This window comes from Suncus etruscus, chromosome 4 (assembly GCF_024139225.1).
Source record: "Suncus etruscus isolate mSunEtr1 chromosome 4, mSunEtr1.pri.cur, whole genome shotgun sequence".
Taxonomy (NCBI): Eukaryota; Metazoa; Chordata; class Mammalia; order Eulipotyphla; family Soricidae; genus Suncus; species Suncus etruscus.
Window position 1 is genome coordinate 104,786,961 of NC_064851.1, and position 21,963 is coordinate 104,808,923.

The window sequence follows — 21,963 nt, forward strand, 5'->3', positions numbered from 1 at the left end:
CTGTGCACTGCAAGGAGTATTCCTGAGAACAGAACTAGGAGTGACCCCTGAGCATTGCCAGGTGCGGTCCAACAAACAAACAAACAAAAACTCCCAAAAGAAAAAGTGCTCTGCATCACCCATCATTGGAAAATGCAAATTTAGATGAGTTATCACATTAAAAAGAACAAAAACAACCAGTGTTGGTTGTGGGGGGAAAAGGGACCCTCTTCCTTGCTGGTGTGATTGTTGACTATTTCTAAAAGTATGTACATCTCTTAAGAAACTAAGATGTGAGCTTCCATATGATGACACAGCAACTCCACTTTTGGACACTTCTTGAGGTCACATCAGCTTAAATAAATGTAGCATCTTCAATATCTAAAACATAACCATGAACTCCTAAGTCCCCAATTTTAGACATTTGGGAACTTCTCCGTCCACAGCTGGACTGCTTCTGGCAGGGGAAGGCATGGAAAGTTCTGGTCTGCTTTGTTGGAATCTCTTGTCTGGAAACCTCTTTGCAGTGAAGATGCTTGCTGGTCATCTTTGCAGGGGAACTCATGACAAGAGATAAGTGTGTCTGGTTTGTGGAGTTCTGTGCACCCCACGTAGTGAGCTGGTGAAATTCTGTGGTGAAGACCTAGATGATGAAGCAATTTCCATTAAAATACCCAGCCTCAGGGTCGGTGAGCCAGCCATCAGTGTCTAGAGGAGAGGGCGAAAGCCTGGCAGAATGTAGTGCAGGTCTGAGAGACCTGACTTTTTTTTTTTTAATTACTTTAGAAAAACAACATAGTTAAAAGGTTGTTCATAAGACAATTGAGTTCTTTTATAAATTATTTTATTTTATTTTTGGTTTTTGGGCCATACCTGGTGTTACTCAGAAATAACTCCTGGCAGGCTTGGAGGACCATATGGGATGCCAGGGATAGAATCTGGGTCAGCTATGTGCAAAGGAAATGCCTGTGCTATCTCTCTGGCCAAGGTGAGTTTTTTTTTTCAATTATAAGGTTGTTCATAATTGAGTTTCAGTCATACAATACCCAATACCCTTAACCAGTGCACATTTCCTACCACCAGTGCCCCCACTGCTGCCTAATCTCTGATTATCACCAGGAATGACCCCTAAACATTGAGTTGGGAGTATCCCCCAAACAAAAAATAAATAAAAATAGAGCTAACATATATGATACAGCAATTTTTCTCCCAGGTACCTGCTGCAAGAACACAAAAACACCAATTGAAAAAGATTTACACTCGCCTATTTTCACTCTACAATAGCCTCATCCAGATGGGGTTCATCCCACATGGCAACACTTGCTCAGCGACAGAAAGGTGCATCTTGCCAGTTGCAGTGGCATGGGTGAGGCTGAAGTAGGTTGTGCTGAGTGAAGTGCAAGGGAAGAGGCGGCAAATATCAGGTGACCATACCCCTGTGTGTGATGGAAAGAAGCAACACAGAAACAGACAGAATCTATGAAAAGAATGCTTAGATGAGGAGAGTAAGACCACAGAACTGAGGTATAAAAGAAGGCAGAGAAAGCACAGCGATCTCTGGTGGAGGGTTAACTTCTGACTTCCAAGGGGGCAATGGAACACCATTTCTGGGACATAAGACAGTAGAACTGCAACTGAAACAAAAGTGATGAGGTTCCAATTCAAAGAAACTTCTTTTTTCTCACCACCTTCCCCTTTCCTTTCCTTCCCTTCTTCCTTCTTTCCTCCCCTCCTTCCTTTCTTCCTTCTTTCTTCCTTCCCTCCTTCCTTCCATCACTCCTTTCTTTCTGTTCTCCTTTCTTCCTCTCTTCCTCCCTTTATTCCTTCTCTCCTTCCTTTCCTTTTCTCTCTTTCATTCTTTCCTTCCTTCTTTCTTTTTTCCCTTCTTTCCTTTTTTCCTTTATTCCTTCCCATTTCTTTCTTCCTTTCTCCTTTTCTTTTTCAGTCTTAGTAACAATATGCAAATTTGAAAGTAGAGCAAGCACTCTGTAAGACATAATTGAGTTACTTGGTTTTTCTTTTTTCAAGGAACTAAATTGTTTTTGAGAAAGTTTAAAGCTGAGGAGTAGAGAATGGGAGGAAATGAACACATAAAATTTATACAAGTCTGAGGCTCAGCGTAAGGGCCACAGAGAAAGTCCTGATGGGGTGAGCTGCAAAGACTTCTCTTTTGGGGGGAGATTTGGGGGTCTCCAAATTATGATCAGGAGGGCTAGAGATCTTTGTTCCCCTGGAGCTAGTGAGATGAACAAGGTTGGCTACGTGCAAGATCCCCTAGCCCTGAGCTATGAGGAGTTTTCAGACTGAGGGTCCAGTGTAAAGTTCGCTGCATCATTCCCTTTCTCCCTTCTCTCACCCCTATATCCAAAGTCAGCTTTTGTGTATGTGGAGTTTCCCTGTGGGTTATTGTCAAGGATAGTTTCATACTCAAGGAAAAGCATTTATGATGGAAGTCAGAGAAGAGACTGTAATGTGACTGTAATGAAGTGAATCTCCCAAGAAGGATCAAATTTTGGGGAAAATAGGGTTGGAACAAAACCAAGTGGAGCAGTGAAGAGGAAGAGGAAAGGAAAACCAACTCTAGACTAGAATTTCATGTGACCCACTATTCTAACAACAGCAATAATTTTCTATTTATATCATTCTATTCTAAGTTGTGCTTACCCTGAACTCAGCATACATATATCTATGCTCACAGCTTGACATGTATGCAAAGCATCCTACTCATATGAATGGTTCACATAAGGACAAGATACAGCTGCAACACTTGAGTTCAGTAATGCTAGTTGCCCGACAACACAACTTCCATTTCAGTTAGGCAATATCTGAACGAAAATAAATCTGGCAACCTTACTTGTTTTCACACCTTTTTCTCAATGAGGAAATTGAGGCCTTTGCAGGAGAAGCTACTTTGTTCTTAGTCACACAGATCAAGAGAAGCTGAGCTTGGGTTTGAACTTGGTGCTCTGAATTAAAAATCTGTGCTCTTAGTGACATTCGACATCATCTCTTACCTCTCCCAGACTCTTTCTTGTGCCAGACTGATAGCTGTAGTCTGTGTTAATGCCTGTAAACTCTGGGATCTCAGGGATGACATTGCCCTTGGGGATAAAGGAGAAAAATATCCAAGTAGGTTTGGGCATTTGACTACCAGGAGCTATACATGTTTTGTTTTTATTCCAGTGAAGATTGAATCAAGCTGAATTTCAGATGCATGAAAATACAAGTGGGGGGCAGGCAGCAAGAGGGAAGAGTGTAGGTTGCTGGAGCCCAAATGCTGTGTTTTGCTCTGTTCTAGACTTCCAGCCACTCCTTCTCTCCAAACAATTCAACAGAAGGAGATGGGGAGAGAAGGGCAGGAAGGTAGCCTGCCTAGACTGCTAACTCTAAATCTCAAATAAAAGGAAAAACAAGTTCAACTGAGAGAGAAGTCTAGAAGGGAACATGCACTCAGAGCACAGGGGCACCCCAAAACATTTGTGATGAAGTCTAGCAAGAACATACCCTGATAGGTCACCTTCAGGTTTAATAGGCCAAGAAACTAGAACTCACTGTCCCAAGGTCAGAGGTGACCTTCTGGGAAACTAGCTCCATCTATAACTGAAGATGGAGGAGACTTATGCCAGGAAACAGTCTGGTTCTAATATCTTCTTCAGGTTCCAGGCACTCACAGGGACAGTAGAAGCCCCATCCTGCACACCCTGCTCAGCCTTGGCAGAGGGTTGAGTCTTGGTGGAGGGAGTGGGTCTCCCAGCTCCAAAAGTCTGACTTTCCCTCAGAAGGGCTGAGCCCAGACCAGCCAGCCATCTGTGAGCTGAAGCAGGAAGCAAAGTCCTCATTTGAGTTTGTGTCTCAACAGGCAGGACCATAGGCAAGTTACTGCCCCAGGCAAGACCACAATTAAGCTTTTGTGGCACTCATTGAGTCTCAATACCACCAATTTCATGGGCAGGGCAAGGAAGGTTCTGGCGGATGCTACCCATAATATAATTAATGGTGAAGAAGGAATGAAGACCCTTGAGGAAACCAGGCAAATGGACTCATTACAGGAAATGGGATTTCTTCATCTGAAAACTTGGAACAAGCTCTAATTATACACTCACCACACTGGCCCATCCTGGTTTGCATCTCTTGCATCGGAAAGTAGGTGTATGACATGGAGAATTAAGGTTAGCAGAAATCTCTAGGATGTTCTTTCTGCATCTTTCCCTCTCTCTGTCTCTCCCCCCTCCCCACACCCCACTCTCTTTCTCTCTTCTCTATATCTTTTTTTCTCTTTCTCCTTTCTCTTCCTTCCTTCCTTATTTCCTTCCTTCTTTTCTCTCTCTCTTTCATGTACAATCGATATGTATTTCTTTATCTTTTTTCTAGAGAGCAAAGAAGAGGAAGATCATATTCACTTGTTAAGGTCTAAAGAATTTAGCCTGAGTGTGAGAAAGAAGAGGACATGGTTAGCAAAAAATTTGGTGGGGATTCTGATATGCAAGTTTAAGTTATGAAACGTTCTCTTTGATGACTTCCCCATTTCATCTTGTGAAAAACACACCATTCCTATTTAATTTTGTGTTTCAAGCCTTTCTTATTCAAGAAAGAGTCCAAATCATGCCATATTAAAAAAAGAGATCCCTGCACCTCTCCCTGCTTACCACTCTCCTATCTGATGTCCGCAGTGTTGTCCTGATATTCATTCTGAAGCATTTTCTATACACCCTTTCCTCAGTGTCTGAGGACCCAGGTCTAGCTCAGACATCTGGGCATGGGCAGATGCTAAAAAACCAACATCTGTTGAGTTCACCTCCTTCAAAATGACAACAGCCCTTATAAGTGACTGGATTTACATGTGCTTAATCCCAATGAAGAAAGAAGAAAGGAGGGAGAAGAAGAGAAAGAGGAGGAGGAGAAGGAAGAGGGGAGAAGGGGGAGGAAAAGGAACAGGAGGAAAAGGAGGAGAAAGAGGAGGAAGACCAAAAGGAAGAGGAGGAGGAAATAATGGAGGAGAAGTTAGAAGAGAAGAAAGAGGAGAAGGAGGAGGAAGAGGAAGAAAAAGTGGTGGCAGAAAAGATAAAGGAGGCAGAGTTAGAGGAGTAGAAAGAGGAGGAGGAGGAGGGAAGGAAGAGAAGAAACAGGAGGAAGAGGAGAGGAGGAGAAGGATGAGATCTTGCCCTAATTTTGGACTGTATGAATAGGTCTTATCAGCAAAGGTAAAGCATAGGACTCAAAGGTGAAACACAAAACTCTCCAACACAGAGACTTTTTGTATTAATTATAAAATATTGAGTGCTGAAGTTGAGGAGAGGCCTTTCTTGTCACAGTGCTTATAGCCCCTTAGCTGGTGGGTCTGAAGGTTAACGGTGGAGAGATTCACAGCAGTCAAAGTTTCAGGAGATATTTCATAGCCCTAGCCTCCCTGTGCATTTTTCTCACATGGTTTCTATGCTAAGCTTTTCAAGCAGCCTCTTTCAGCTGCCCTCTATGATTCCTTGCTGCCTCTTTCTCTTCCTCCTTCCCCCCAGGAAACATCTTTATTTCCAACTGCAGACTCTTCCCTACTGTGGGTGGGTCTGACCATCCAGGTGATATTAGCATATGTAATTGGGGGAGGAGTAACACAGACCGACAGCCCTATGTTCTGCTTACCCAGGTCGCCACTGTGAGGTCCACCAGATGATCGGGAACTATATGTGGGACCCTGCCAGCAACAAGTCATTCGACATTGGTGTCAACAAAGACAGCCTGATGCCTCTCTGGTGGAATGGATCGGAACCACTGTGGGTGACTCTGATCAAAGCCAAGAAGAAAGTGCACATGTACTACTGGCCAGGTGAGTAAGCTGAACCAAGAATCCTCCAACCTACTAAACCTCAAAAACCCACAAGATCACTGGAGACAGAATGCAGGTGTCATGTGGGTGTCCTGCTTGCAGGCCCAGGCAGGGTGTGGCGAATGGAATATTGACTCAAGAACTATGTCTTAGGGCATGTGTGGTTTTAACTTGGTTGTGATCTCTCTAACAAACCTTATCTCAGCAGTGATTAACACAGGCCTTTATGAATGTTTTTGGGATGTCTAAGAGAGATAGGTTACATAGTCTACTTATTTGCTTTGCAAGAGAATTAGGTGTGTCATTTCTTTAAGATTCTGAACTTTCTGGCCATATTGGAAAGAAGGTTCAAAGATGAAGTTGATAGTACAGCAATTAGTATGCTTTTGCCTTGCATGTGTCCAACCTGAGTTTGATCGCTGGCACCATGTGGTCTCCAGGCATCCCAAAAAGTAGCCCTAGAGCCTCCTGAGCATGCCCAGGTGTGGTCCTTGGAGGTGCCTCACTATTGATGGACAACTGGGTGATCCCTGACCTTGCATTCTGGGCCCTTGACCAGAATTGCAGGTAGAGCCTCTTTGTTATTCTTTCATTGAAGAAAACAAAGTCACTGTGCTGATTGCTATGAGCTTAGCAACCCTGCCAACATCTTGGGCTGGTTGAGCAGCCCTCAATACACTCCTGGTGTCCATCCTAACCTTTCAGCACAGAAGAGAGGAGCCATGAATAGAAATAACCCCACCCATGCTAGCTCCCATGGTGGGATTCATTCTTTATGTGATTAGGCTACTTGGCTTTTCCACGAAAAAGGTATAGCATTGCCATCTGTAGATGTTATGGAAGGCATGAGAGCAGTAAAGGGACACAGGAGAGGGAATGCTCACCTAGCAAAAAAACAGTTTAGTAGACCTTCAGACAATGACATCATGACACCCTGGAGAGATATGACAATTTTCACGAATTTTATTTTAATGAAGTTTTTTTTCTTGATGATTCCATTACCATTTAGTTGTGCCAAGAAATATTTAGCAAACATTCATACCTGCCAAAGGGCAGGCTTTGAGGAGGCTGGGAAACTAATGACAAAGGTGGAGGAAAAGTTACAGTGGTGATGGGATTGGTGTTAGACTGTGGAATGTCAGAAATATCTGTGTAATGACTGCAATAAAGACTGAACTGGAAGATAATATACTAAATAAAGTAAACCAGAAGAAGGCTTAATAAAGGATACTATCAATTAGAATAACTGCATTAAAGAATGCAGTGTTTTAAATGGTGTTTGTTGAGAACACTCTTGACCCCAGAGTATAGTGATGAAAAGGAAAGAAATTGAGTGAGAAGAAAGACAAATATGAAATAATGGAAGATGAGGGCCAAGGGCACTCAGGTTCATCAGTGGTGTTAAGAACGGACATAACTAAAACAAACAAACAAACAAAAGAACAGAACTAAATATTCAAGCTATAGAGTCAACAATACTGAAAACATGAGATCCAAACTCTAACAACCAAACTTAAAAAGGTGCCTGTTAGGGCCGGAGAGATAGCATGGAGGTAGGGAGTTTGCCTTGCATGCAGAAGGATGGTGTTTCGAATCCCAGCATCCCATATGGTTCCCCCGAGCCTGCCAGGAGCCATTTCTGAGCATAGAGCTAGGAGTAACCCCTGAGTGCTGCCAGGTGTGACCCCCCCAAAAAAATGCATGTTATAATGGCAGGTTAGGGCAGAGAACTATGCATAAATTCTGGCAACATTGGTCGAAGGATACTGTTGATGTAATTGGTGCTGAAACACTATATGTCTAAAATCCAACTTAAATAACTTTGTAAATTACAATGCTTAAATACAAAATAAGAAAAAGAAAGAGGGGCTGGAGTGGTGGTATAAGCAGTAGGGCACTTGCCTTGCACATGCTAACCTAGGATGGACTGTGATTTGATTCTCCAGTGTCCCATATGGTCCCCCAAGCCAGGAGCGATTTCTGAGTGCATAGCTGGAGTAACCCCTGAGTGTCACTGGGTGTGACCCAAAAGAAAAAAAGAAGCAGGAAGGAAGGAAGAAAGGAAGGAAGGAAGGAAGGAAGAAAGGAAGGAAGGAAGGAAGGAAGGAAGGAAGGAAGGAAGGAAGGAAGGAAGGAAGGAAGGAAGGAAGGAAGGAAGGAAGGAGGGAGGGAGGGAGGGAGGGAGGGAGGGAAAAGAAAAAGAAAGAAAGAGAAAGAAAAAGAAAGAAGAAAGAAAGAAAGAAAGAAAGAAAGAAAGAAAGAAAGAAAGAAAGAAAGAAAGAAAGAAAGAAAGAAAGAAAGAAAGAAAGAAAGAAAGAAGAAAGAAAGAAGAAAAAAGAAAGAAGAAAGAAAGAAGAAAGAAAGAAAGAAAGAAAAGAAAGAAAGAAAGAAGAAAGAAAGAAAGAAGAAAGAAAGAGAGAGAGAGAGAAAAAGAGAAGAAAGAAAGAAAGAAAGAAAGAAAGAAAGAAGAAAGAAAGAAAGAAAGAAAGAAAGAAAGAAAGAAAGAAAGAAAGAAAAGAAGAAAGAAAGAAAGAAGAAAGAAAGAAAGAAAGAAAGAAAGAAAAGAAAGAAAGAAGAAAGAAAGAAAGAAAGAAAGAAAGAAAGAAAGAAAGAAAGAAAGAAAGAAAGAAAGAAAGAAAAGAAAGAAAAAGAAAGAAAGAAAGAAAGAGAAAGAAGAAAGAGAAAGAAAGAAAGAAAGAAGAAAGAAAGAAAGAGAAAAGAAAGAAAGAAGAAGAAGAAAGAAAGAAGAAGAAAGAAAGAAAGAAAGAAGAGAAAGAAAGAAAGAGAAAGAAAGAAAGAAAGAAAGAAAGAAAGAAAGAAAGAAAAGAAAGAAAGAAAGAAGAAGAAAGAAAGAAAGAAAGAAAGAAGAAAGAGAAGAAAGAAAGAAGAAAGAAAGAGAAGAAAGAAAGAAAGAAAGAGAAGAGAAGAGAAAGAAGAAAGAAGAAAGAAAGAAAGAAAGAAAGAAAGAAAGAAAGAAGAAAGAAAGAAAGAGAAGGAAAAGAAAGAAAAGAAGAAAGAAAGAAAAGAAAAAGAAAGAAGAAAGAAAGAAAGAAAGAAAGAAGAAAGAAAAGAAAGAAGAAAAGAAAGAAAGGAAAGAAAGAAGAAGAAAGAAAGAAAAGAAAGAAAGAGAAAGAAAGAAAGAAAGAAAAGAAAGAAAGAAAGAGAAGAAAGAGAGAAAGAAAGAAAGAAAAGAAAGAAAGAAAAGAGAAAGAAAAGAAGAAAAGAAAGAGAAAAAGAAAGAAAGAAAGAAAAGAAAGAAGAAAAGAAAAGAAAGAAGAAAGAAAGAAAGAAAGAAAGAAGAAAAGAAAGAAAGAAGAAATTTGATGTAGAATAAAGATGAGAGGGGCTTCAGTCACATACCCTGCCTAGCAAGGAGAGGAGGCAGCAGTTGGGAGGCCAGGACCCAGGCCAGTTGTGGGGGCAGCAGAGACAGTGGAGATAGGGGAGCAGCTGAGTCGTCCAAGGCTGAGTCACTGATGCCCATATGGGGGGTGGGGGTGGGAGGAGGAGTCTCACCAGCCATTTGGAGGATGCCTGTTGGGTGGGTAAGAGCTGTGGGAGCACAGGCTGTGCTAGCAGTCAGGAGCATGTGAGCACAGACAGATGGAACCCAGGAGAAAGCATGTAGGGTGGAGGATGACACCCACAGGGGAGTCCCCGAAGGGCAGAGCCGGCTGCAAGGGCTGAGAATAAGGCTCTGGATTGGCTCAGCCAACAGTTAGCTTCCTCCGGGGACTTTCAGAAGATACCAGAAAGTCTCTCCTCCAGCCTCCCTTTGACATGACAGAGCTTTCAGCAGCGGAGGAGTTGAGGAAGACCCCACTGCCTGCGACGGAGACGCCCCTTTACAGAAAGGAGCAGAACAGAAGAGAACAATCTGCATTAGCGGTTTGCTGGAGGAACCCAGAAGTGAGCTCAGCCGGGTGATAAGGGTTGCGTGGGCCACTCGCCCTGCATTCGTGATTCTTCCTCAGGAGCATCTTTTTCAGCATATCCAAGGGCTGCTGCACCAGCGCAGGAGAGACTGGATGAGCATGCTGCCTCAGTTTCCTCTTGGGACCATCAAGAGGAGCATGACCCCAAAGCCATGAGGACCATGCCTCTGGCCAGTTGAACTTTCTATGCTCTATGCCTAGGACTTGAACCCTAGGCCTTTTGAAGAGCCTCTCCCCTGTAACTTCTCCACAGCTTGTCCCCTGGACCCCCTCCTGTTGCTGGCATTTGGACAATCATAGAATGATAGTAATGCCCACAGCAAAATGGGGAGAGGGCCTAAAAGGGGAGCAATGGGCAGGTATTTATTTTGTCTGCATTAGGATGGAATATCAGTCACTATACATACATACATACATATATATAAATATATATATATATATATATATATATATTTGGTTTTTGGGTCACACCTGGTAGTTGCCAGGGGTTACTCCTGGCTCTGTGCTAGACATAGGTCCTGGCAGGCACAGGGGACCATATGGGATGGCAGGATTCGAACCACCGTTGGCTTTGGTCTGCTGCTTGCAAGGCAAACACCCTACTGTTGTGCTATATCTCCAGCCCCTATTAGTCACTATTTTATCCAGGAGCACCAACAATGTGAATGTCTGAATCAATGGCAGCTAAACACTCTCAAAGTTGATTTGCATGCATGTGAAAAAAAGAAAGTCCTCCAAAAACACTTTCTTCAGGATGAGAAGGGACCAATTGCTTCTATGGATTCACATTTCATTTCAAAAGCTAATATGACATGACAAATACTCCTCTTTTTTTTATGGTTTTTGGGCCACACCTGGTAACGCTTAGGGGTTACTCCTGGTTATGCTCTCAGAAATTGCTCCTGGCTTGGGGGACCATATGGGACGCCGGGAGATTGAACCTCGGTTCGTCCAAGGCTAGCGCAGGCGAGGCAGGTACCTTACCTCTAGCGCCACCGCCCGCTCCCCCCCCCCCACTAATACTCCTTAAGGCCACTTTATAGTGTTAACTATCAGGAGGAAGGAAGCCAGAAGATAATGCTCCTCAAGATTTTCCCAGAGGGGACCAGAGTGATAGTACAGTGGGTAAGGCACTTGCCTTGCACAAGGCCAACCTGAATTCCATCCCCAGCATCCCAGAGGGTTTCCTGAGTACCACTACAAGGACTGATTCCTGAGTGTAGATCCAGAAATCACCCCGGAGCATCCCTGGGGGTGGTTCAACAAACAACAAACAAACAAAAAGATTTCCCCAGATGAAGATTAGGAAAGATCTAGCTATGTCAAAACCTTGTTTGAAATGAGATACTCTTTTGTTTTTTAGAGACTGTTCAGCCCTTTTAAACTAGACCCACAGAGAAACAACAGTTCCCAAGAACTCAGTATCTCTGTGGGTCCCTGTGGAGTTCAGGAAGCTTTCATTCTTGTTGGTTGATTTGAAGGATAAGTAATCCCTTCAACCTCCACCTCAGTTCCCCCAGCTCCATCGAATGAATGCCGAGGGAGCATTCATTTGTCTTGGCAAGATTAAGCAGAGTGCAGTGGCATTTCTTCTAAACATGTCTTGATTTCCTTAAGTTTTATATTTCCTGCCCAAATCCTCCTCTTCCTTCTTGACATCCCTCAAGACACTGTGCAGGCCTGTAGATGAGGCCTGGAAATTTTTTCTTGCTCGGGTGAAGTTGTGTTACGACACTTTGAGTCCCGCCGTTATGTCAATATTTAGAAGTGCAATTTAGAAATGGCCCGAGTTCAAGTCCTTCTGTCGGGGAGCTAAGTCAGCAGACTGAAAAATTAATCCAGAGGAAGAGGCCCAAATACCCTTCCTTAAATCCAGAGAAATTGAATATTGTAAATAGATATTTTATTATCTCACCTCAAAGTACCATTGAGCTATACAAATGTCCCTTGGTCTGTGGTTCTGGGTCCTAAACTAAATATTGTATGTATGAAGTGAAAAGACCCAATGAAATCAGCTGGGACCTGCATTGTAAGACCCTCATAGTGGTTCTGCAAAGGATAAGAGATGTGTTTGTGTGGTTTGGTGACTATCTCCTTGTGTCCATCTCTCTGTTTTGAGGACCAAGGAATTTTAGAAAAGGGAAAAGAAAGCTACTCTAATAATGATTATACCTTGAGAGTAGCCCAAAGTAGAGAAGGCAACCAATAAGAAGGAAGAACCAGTAAATATAGATTAAGTAAGATGTAGGGACATGGAGCTTACTTAAATTCTTGGCATAATGAACAATGCTCGCTAACACAGTGGCTCTAGTCTTTACATTTCCTCTTCCGGTGACCATTAAATATAGAAAGGGACAAAATTCTCATTTTGTTTTTGTTTGTTTGTTTGTTTGTTTTTTGCTTTTTGGGCCACACCCAATGACACTTAAGGGTTACTCCTGACTATGCACTCAGAAATCTTTCCTGGCTTGGGAGACCAGAGGGGACGCCAGGGAATAGAACCACAGTTTGTCCTAGGTTAGCAGTTGCAAGTCAAGCGCCCTACTGCTCCGACCCTAAAACTCCCACTTTTAGGTGAGTTCATGATAAGAACTCTGGGACTTAGTGACTCTTGTGTGTTCTGCCATGTTAAGCCAACTACAGCCATGGAATGTGGGTAACTATATTTCAACCTGATGCTTCTTCCTCTACCTGGCTTTGGAATGGTGTTGGTGTTGGACTGTGGGTTCTTCTTTTGACCTCTTTATGTCATTAGCTTCCTGCTTCCTCTCTCCTTGGCTGAGCAGAGTGAGGCTGGGTGCAGAATTAGAGGGTGGGCATTCAACACATCACACAGGGCTTGTCACACAAAAGGTGGTTTTGTCTAGATAACCAAGGAGACACACGTGGGCCACCAATTAGGGATGAGCACTCACTCATTCTCTGCACTTTCTCCTTTCCTGCCACCATAAGTTCCCAACAACTTTTCATTGAGCTGAACTTGGGTCTACACTTAGAGGATAATAGGCAGTTTAGATCTCAAAGTGCTAATTTCTGATTGGGTGGAGAGATTTCTTTACTTTTGAATCAAATGATTCACATAGAATTACTGTCTAGTTGATTAAGGATAAAGCTATCTTGCAATGATAGAAGCATCTAATTCAACTGGCTGCCTGAAAAGGGCGGTGTGGGGGGGGGGAATAAACCACTAAGGGCAAGGTAGGAAAGGAGCAAGGAAAGTCCAGTGTCTCAGATAAAAAATTTTACTGGCACTGGGGTGAAGGGAGGAGGCTTCATTTCCAAGCAGAATTTTGTGTGGCAGATGCAACACTGGAAAAGGTTTTAGAGACCTACATGTCTAGACCTGGTGTCTAGAAACATCTCCGACAGACTTAACTGACCCATTATATTTATACTACTTTCATGGGCGTATTATCATGGCAAAAGCTGTCAGTTTTATCTTGTTTTCACTATCATTGGCTCTCAAAAAGTTTTTGAATTCTCATGTCTTACCAAGCTAGTGGCTGTTCTCAATGATAGCAGGAATTACCTCAATCACAAGCCAATTCCTAGCCATGATCAACATAGTATCAACACATGTAAGACTCAAACACAGGGAAAACTAGGCCAAGGTGTGAGTGAACATTAGCTCAGTTCATTACCTCGATGGATCTGAGACCAAGCGTAGGTCTAACATGTAGATTTAGGTCAGGCAAATATTTGCTATTGCCAATAGGAGGGATCTATTATTGCTGAATTTTCCCATAATATCACCAGCTTGACTTAACATTAGGTTTTAAGTGGTTTGTCATATCACAGCCAGAAGATACATGGGTCAGTATGTCCTTTCCTGCTTTCAGTGTTTGCCAAGCAACAATCTTTTTATTTTGGAAAACTGATTCTGGGCCAGAGAGATAGCACAGGGGTTAGGGAGCTTGCCTTGCATGTTGTCAATGCTGATTCAACCTCTGGCACAACCTCTAAAGGAGTCCAGGGGTTACTTCTTAGCACAAAGACAAGAATAGCCCCTGAATACTGCTGGGTATGGGCCAAATTTTCTGCTTCCAACCTGCCACACTTAAATGAAGACACATAAAATAATGATGAATTTCTTTATTTCTAGAAAAACATACTTGCACATACTTCACTTGGGATTTTGCACTTACAATATGCCAGAGATGAGAACTTCCAAGTGGTCTTTGACATGGTAGCACAGATGCCTATAAAATAAGATTGCTGTGAAGTTCTTATGTGCTGGGAATATGTATTATAAACTCCCAACATGTCCTGTTCACCCTAAGTTCCTCTCATTAATATTGTCTGGCAAAGGTAGGCTTGAGTCAAAATTCTCTCTAAGATTCTTTGGGTTGACTTCATCTTGGAGTCCTTCCTTTGTATGCTGAATGACACTGGGAATGCCTGCATGAGTGACATACTTGCCCTGCTACAGCAAGAAGATCCCAACTTCACCTTTCAGGTTTGATCTATCTCAGAGCAAAAACCTTCATAGGGTTCTACAGGAACTTTCCGCAGAAATGGTAGCGGTGCTGCTGCTCTGAACAGCTGCACTCAGTAGCAACACCTACAGTTTCCAAAGGTCCTCATAGCTCTGTCACCATATCCATCCTCCCTCTGCATGTGGTCATCCCTCAGAGCATGTGCTAAGGTGCAAAGACAGAGCCAATAAGGTGAGTTGAATTTGTAGAATTGCAAATGCAAAAACCATCATGCAGTTGTCTCCCAGGATGGGGCTATGGGAAACCACAGAAATTATATAGAGAGATGGGGGACACATCTAGCAGTGCTCAGGATATATTCTTGGCTCTGTGCTCAAGGATCACTCCTAGTGGTGCTCAAGAGACCATGTGGTGATGCTGGAGATGAAATTGGGGTTGGTCATGGACAAGGCAAGTGTCTCAACTATGCTATATCTTATCCCAAGCATTATGGTGTTTGTGAGGGACCCACACCTGGCGGCGTTCAGAGGTTACTCCTGGATCTATGCTCAGAAATCACTTCTGGCTGGCTCAAGGAACTAAATGGGGTAACAGGGATTGGTCCCAGGTCAGTTTCATGCTCCCCTCTGTACTATTGCTCTGGCCCACAGAATGATTTTTTTCTATTTTGATTTATGTTAAGGCTATATATGGAAGTATTCAGGTTTTACTCCTGGTTCTGTACTCAGTAATTACTCCTGAAAGTGCTCAGAGAACCATATGGGATTCTGGGGATCAAACCCATGTTGGCTGTGTGCAGGGCACAAGACATAACTGCTGTCCTATCGCTCTGTATCCAAAGCATAAGTAGTTTCTAGAGTGTTCCATTGACTTTGGGTGAAGCACAGTGGATAATAGTCAAGTGACCACATTTTGTAGACGCATGTGACCTCATGCAGTTAACTGTCCACGGCATCTCTCAGAGCTGCAACAAGCCCAGCTCCTTTGCTCACTGGCTCATCTTCTAGGTTCTCCTGCAAGAAATTCCAAACCTCCTTAAAGATTTGCCCAAATACCCACAACACACACAAGGAAGGAAGGAAGGAAGGGACATGGATGAGGTTTGGGAGCCTGTGCTCCAGTATGAGGGGTTGAAAACTGAGGTATCTCTGGATGGGGCCAAAAGATAAAGTCCAACCAGCTTTGGTGTGAAAGGCTTGTGAGCTTCTTGCTGGTTTTGAGCAGATCTGACAGGCTATAACCCAGGAGGGGTTTGTAGCAGGCATGCCCAGCTTCCTCTGCAGGGACCAGCCCTACTTGAGCCATTTGCAAGATGATCTGAAATCACTTGTCTCATCCCAAGGTGCTGCTGTTTACTTGCACCAAAGGGCACCTAGGGTCGACATTTCAGGGATGCTCACTCAATTTTTCCCAGATCTCTGGGAACAAGGCAGCCTGTCTCAGGGACCATCTGAAGCTTCCATGCACAAACTGCAATGAAAACCCCTCCTTGGGTGTCCCATAGTCTCTTCTGAAAGCAAAGGCCAGACCAGGAGTCATTTTCAGGGGACTTTGGTAAAATTCGCTCTACTGAACGGTGGCTGCATATTAAAGCAATTGTCTCCTGGCTGTCTCCTGCTTTGGCACACTAGGCTAGCTTCAGAGGTCACCTCTGCTCACCACCAACTCAGAAGAATCCAGCAGGACCCAGCTGCCAGGCCTGGTCTCAAGCCCAGGGGCCCACCAACCCTAGAAGGAAGGTCTAAGAGATCAAAAGCTCTGTTTCCACCCCCAAGACTTGTTCCCACATGTTCCAGCACCTCAGATGTGTTTTCCTGGAAAAGGTTACATGTTTCTATGAGAGTTAATTGGCTTAACCATTTTAATAAGCTCTCTGGAGACATTCTACACCTGTCTCCTATCACATAAAACCAGCTCACAGGGTTATTGTTACAGGATGTGCCAAAGTTGGCAGCTGAGTAGCCCCAGGAAGGCGCGTCCTGACGGCAGAGAAGTTTGCAGAAATGGAACTTTTATGAGCTTCCCTTGGTGGTCCTAGGGGAGAGTCGCCAGCAAGCCAAGATCACTTGGGAAAGTAGGGGTAAAATGGAAAAGAACGCAGAAAGCTAGTGGCTGGAGGACAGAAGGCCAGACCTTGTGGGGGCTGATGTTTTGGTTTTATGCAGCTAACAAAGAGACAGATTTCAGGGTTATGAGTTGGAGCAGGTCCCACCTCTGCATGTAGGGCACCACCCCCATCAACAACATCATAGATTTGCATGGAGTTATTTTTTGTCTTTTTGTTTTGTTTTACACTTTTCAAAACACCTTACAATATCTTTCTATATATTTTGAATTGCAGTTGAAGTCATACTGTGACCATATTTTTGATTCTTGGCAGGCCAGGATGGGGGTGATGAGTAAAGAGATTTATTAAATTCATTTTCTGACATTCAAGTTAATTGTCTAAAAAAAAACTGCATCAAAAAAAAAAAAGGTTTTGCATGATTCTCTCTGCTTGATCTGGCCTGTGTGCTAACTCTTGAGTTTTCTCCATGAGGAGAGATTTATTAGATTGGCGAAGATGATTGTACCCAGCCTGAGGTGGGGTTGGTTGGATGAAGGAGAGCAAATAAAGATAAGAGCAGGCTGGAAAACAAATGAACCCTAATTAAGAGCAATTCCCTGTGAAGTTCAATGAGGAAATAAGATGTCAGAAAGCCAAACCCCACCTGCAGAGACTGTGAAACTAGAATCTTACTCCAAAGTTCCCCAAGGATCACAAATAGGTTCATGAAGGTTTTGCCTTTGTTGTTGTTTCTGTCCACAAATACCCTCCAGAGAGACCTAGAAATCCCTGTTCTCCTCAGTCTGTACGGGGTCAAGCTGCATGAACCCAATTCACCAGATGCCCATTCCAAGAGATGTGAACAGGCCTAGAGCCAGTGGCCTGTGAATGAAGCAACCACCCACATGTATTGAGTGAACCTATGGCATTAACCAGGAAAGGTGCCCATATTCTTCTGGTGAGAGAAAGATCTTCAGGGGTCCACATACCTCCCTCAGAGAAATATCTTCCGGTATCCACAGAAACCCGTCAGAGAGATAGCTCCCAGAATCTACAAACCCCCTCCAGGATTCCATAGAACCCCCTCAGAGAAATATCTCCCAGGATCCACAGAAACACCCTCCCCAGTCTCTTCAGCTCCACTAAAGACTATAAAATAGCAGACAAAACACCCACAAAGTCACCTAGTCATTAGCCTGTGTCAATTATTATCTAACACCCCCAACTTCACTCATTTCACATCCTCTGGCATCATCATGGCCATTCTGCTGTCTGTCTCAAGACTTTGGGGCTTACCCAAGTAGAAGTGAGGTGAAGGCTTTTGGTCTTTAGGGAATCTCCTCAAGGAGTGGCCATTCTGGGTAAAGTTAGTAAAGGTTGAATGCTTGCTTCTGCTTTTGCCTATTTGGGTATTGGTCTATCTAGTCCGTTTTCAGAGAAACATGGTAGTATGTGGCACCTCCCCCCATATTAATTGTGCTTTCAGGATTTGCCTTTACTGTATCTCTGGTGGGTTAAGACACATCTTTTCAGCCATGATTCGTCTCTTAGAAAAGAAAGTCAATGGTAAGATCTCACTTGCTCTATGCTCACTGTTCTCTCTCTTTCTCTCTCTCTCACTCTCTCATCCTCTTTCTCTCTCTCTCCCTCTCTCTCTCCTTGCATCAAGTGTGGGGCAACTCCAAAAAAAAATGAGTGAATCACACAATTGTCAGTCATACACACCCTGCCCCCCACAACCTGAAGGCGCATCTGCTCTCTGAATACTGCAATATCATGGTCCATGTTCAGGGTCCTAGTTCAAGGGTCTTCAAACTGCTCCCAGAAATTTCCAACAGCAAGATTATTCTAAATATAATTAAATTAAGAATTCTCACTGTTCATACATATTGAGAAAGTTGTCCTGACTAAAGCAGGCCCTTTTTTTGTTTCATAGAAGGGAACTCTTTAATTACCAAGAATCTTCTGGAAGTGTGTTGAGCCAAGAACGAATAAGCCCCTCTGGCATCAAACAAAGGGATAGTGCAAATTCTTGCTGTCAGCGCTGAGAAAATGAATGCAACTCCTGACAGAGTCACAAAATAATTTTTTAATCAAATCATTCCTAATGCTTTCTTTTCAATTATTTAGAAAAAAATTATTGAGGTGTCAGCTGAAGCCTTATTTAAGAATTTATGATGATAATTCCCTGTGGGGTTTGGCATTCAAAGAAGTAGTTCAAAGAATTAAATGCCATTGTCATAATGATCTACTTCCATTTCCATCTACTTATTTATGTGAAAAACATTTTTTATACTCAGATCTCACAAACAGCAATGAAATAGATTTTGAACTTGTCTCATTTTAAAGACCTGTCAGATTGGTTCCTAAACAGGTAAATGGATATTTCAAAGTATCCCTCTTAATATGAAATACACTTCTAGTCAAATGTGACTTTTTAATGTTTAAAATTCATTTATTTAAATGTAGGGATTTCCTCTTGATACATGGATAGGGTAAATGGTTAAAAAAATAAAACACTTCAGCAACAACTAAAAAAATCAATTATGGGGGTTTGTATGTGAGAACTCAGAGACATTTCAACTCAGAGACAAGAGAAATTGAGAAATGGAATACCTGGCAGAATGTGTCCGCTAAGTACTGGCCTCAAAAATGGTCCTTGGGGGCCCGGAGAGATAGCACAGCAGCATTTGCCTTGCAAGCAGCCGATCCAGGACCAAAGGTGGTTGGTTCGAATCCCGGTGTCCCATATGGTCCCCCGTGCCTGCCAGGAGCTATTTCTGAGCAGACAGCCAGGAGTAACCCCTGAGCATCGACGGGTGTGGCCCAAAAACAAACAAACAAAAAAAATGGTCATTGGGAAATTAAATAGCTTCTAACAATGTTATCTGGTGGAAGAAATGACAAAACTTAGATTTCACAGGTCATCTAGCAAAAGAGATGTAGAAAACAGGCTTTAGGCTAAAATAATACAAGCAACAGGGTAGGAGTAAGATTAAACTAGAAAGAGACAGGATAATCATTTCTCAAAGCCTAAAATAACCTTAATAAAGAAAAACCTGAGATTTGAATAATCTGGAGTGAGATAGTCAGTCCAGAGAAGGTGTTTGTCATGATCAAAAGCCAGTGTTCTCTAGCAAAATCTCATAACAAAAGCTATCCAATGATCTCTAGAATAGGATAGATTATATGCCACATATTTAGCTATGTAGCATGCCAGCATACAAAACACACAAAAAATGAAATATAGGAAAATAAGGCCTGCTTGAATGAATAATCAAAAAATAAGTAGAAAATAAATATAAATAAATAGAAAAGACTTAACTGAAAAAGTCAATAGGGACAAAAAAAAATCACAGGAAACAAATTCAAATTCATCAATGAACCAGATACCAGAGACAGACTTTGGACACAAGTGATAGTTGAGAGAACACACTGGTTCATTTCCAGAACACCCAGAAATGATCAATAAGCTCAAAAGTGCCATGCAAGCCAGGAAAGAATGTTGGAAGTGTTGGTTTGCATGGCACTTTTGAGCTTATTGATCATTCCTGGGTGTTCTGGAAATGAACCAATGTGTTCTCTCAACTATCACTTGAGAAAGTCTTGTAGAGCCGGAGGAAGTTATTACATGGGACAGTGGACTTTGGAAGTCAGATGACTCCACAGAGGTACTGGGATTGAGAAAGACCCAGTGAGGATTTGACTTTTCCCTGCTGCATTATTGCTGCTCCCATTCCTTTCTGTTCAGTTTGGGATTTGGGAGAGACCTTTGATCCCTGGCCTCATGAAGGATCTTCCTCCTGAAACCAAGAGCCAACTAGCCTGAAGAGAGACATTCCTTCTTTTTTTATTTTTTATTATTTTTTATAATATCTGTATTTACACACTATGATCGCAAACATGTAATGTTTGTAGTTTGTTTCAGTTATTAAAAAAAGAACCCTCTCCTTCACCAGTGCAACCTTCCCACCACCAATGCTCCCATCTCCCTCCTCCCCCACATCCTGAGACAGACATTCTATTTTTCTCACTCACTACTATTGTCATGATAGTTGTTAGTGTACTTATTTCTCTAACTGCACTTACCACTCTTTGTGGCAAGTAAGCTTCATGTCATAGGCCGATCCTTCCAGCCATCATCTCTATTATCTCTGGGTATTATTAACATGCTGTCTTTTATTTTTCTTAAATCCCACAGGTGAGTGAGACTATTCTGTGTAAGACAACACTTCATATGGCTGCTTTTCAAATGCAGGTCTTGAACCAGGGTAGACAATGAAATCAATCTATGGTCACCAAGTCATAGTTGTGGGGAGAACAGCACACAGCAGATCAAGAAAGTATTCGTGTGCATTATTGACCAAGTGCCTGCTTCTGCACTGTGTCACAAGGCAGTAGAAATAGATTGCCAGGGGTGACAGATACAAAGTTGAAACATGTTCATATGAAAAAACTCTGCTGCTTGTCCCCCAACTTCCAGCATTCTTGTTTGAAGTCTGTGTCTTGTTAATTGCCTTGATAAGAAGGTCTCTACCTGCAATTAATTACGTGGTGATGACAACTCCCCTGATTTGCCCCCGACCTAAATAAAAATGCATCCCAGGAAGTTTGGAAAGGCAGAATTTTCACGGTGGTTAATAATGAACCTGTCAGGAGAGCAAGTTCCTTTTTATATCAAGTTACAGAAAAGCTTTCTCTTCGACTTACAAAAAGTTGGATTTACTTTGACTTAACTGGCATTAATGTCTAATTCTATTACTTATGGTCAGAGAATATGGTTTGTGGCTTATAAAACATGTGCTTTTTTTTTTATTAGACGCTACTGAGCTTTTTCTCTGTGAGCTTAAATAGGATTCCTTTTTCCAGCTGTTTGTTTAAAAATAATGCACTTTTTGGAGTCAGAGCGATAGCACAGCAGGGAGGGTGTTGCCTTGCTTACAGCTGATCCAGGTTTGATCCTAGGCATTCCTGAGCCTTTAAGCTTTCCAGAAATAATATCTGAGTGCAGAGCCAGGAGTAACCTCCCAGAACCACTGGATATGGTCCAAAAAAAAATAAATGCACTTTTTATAAGAATAAAATAAGATGTGTAGAGCTATTAAACTCAGTGCATTGACACTAACATTCAAATGCTCTAGATCTTTATATACCTATAACATAACATCTATTATTTTGATATCATTCGGGGGGGATAGTTTCCCAAGTAGTGCTCAAAAGACCTGTTTGTGTTACCCCACAATATTTGACCACAATTCTAGAGCCAGAAAACAATGCTGGTTGGGTCTGTAGTACCATAGACCATGAGGGCCATCTTGGTAGTATTGAGGGGCAACTAGGGTCCCACCTAGGAATCAAACTTGGTACTATCTCCCTTGTCCTCATTTTGTTTTGTTTTGGGGCCAAATTGGGTGGTGCTCAGGGCTTACTCCTGGCACTGTACTCAGGAATTAACTCCTGGTGGGATTTGGGGGCCCTATGAGGTTCTGGAGATCGAATCCTGGTTGGCCACATGCAAAGCAAGCACTCTATCAATTGTACCATCTCTCCAGCCTTCTGGCTTTATTCTTGCTATCATGAACTACCTTTAAGTCAATTCTCACTGCAATTTTTCCCCTTCTATTTTCAAGTTTCCTTTAGATGTGTGTGATTGTGTGTACGTTGTGTATTGTGATGTATGAACAATCAGATACCATCCATCTATGGATTTGTAGTTGTTGCAGGTTTTTTGGGAGCTCAAGTGTC

At 42.4% G+C, this 21,963-nt stretch overlaps 1 protein-coding gene across 1 annotated transcript in view; it reads left to right on the forward strand.

Moving 5' to 3' along the window:
• ENPP6 (ectonucleotide pyrophosphatase/phosphodiesterase 6) overlaps positions 1–21,963 on the forward strand; it is a 78,273-nt gene that overhangs the window by 32,057 nt on the left and 24,253 nt on the right. Inside the window, exon 2 of the mRNA XM_049771429.1 lies at positions 5,621–5,800. Coding sequence (XP_049627386.1) covers positions 5,621–5,800 — 180 coding nt within the window. The remainder of the gene's footprint in view (positions 1–5,620; positions 5,801–21,963) is intronic.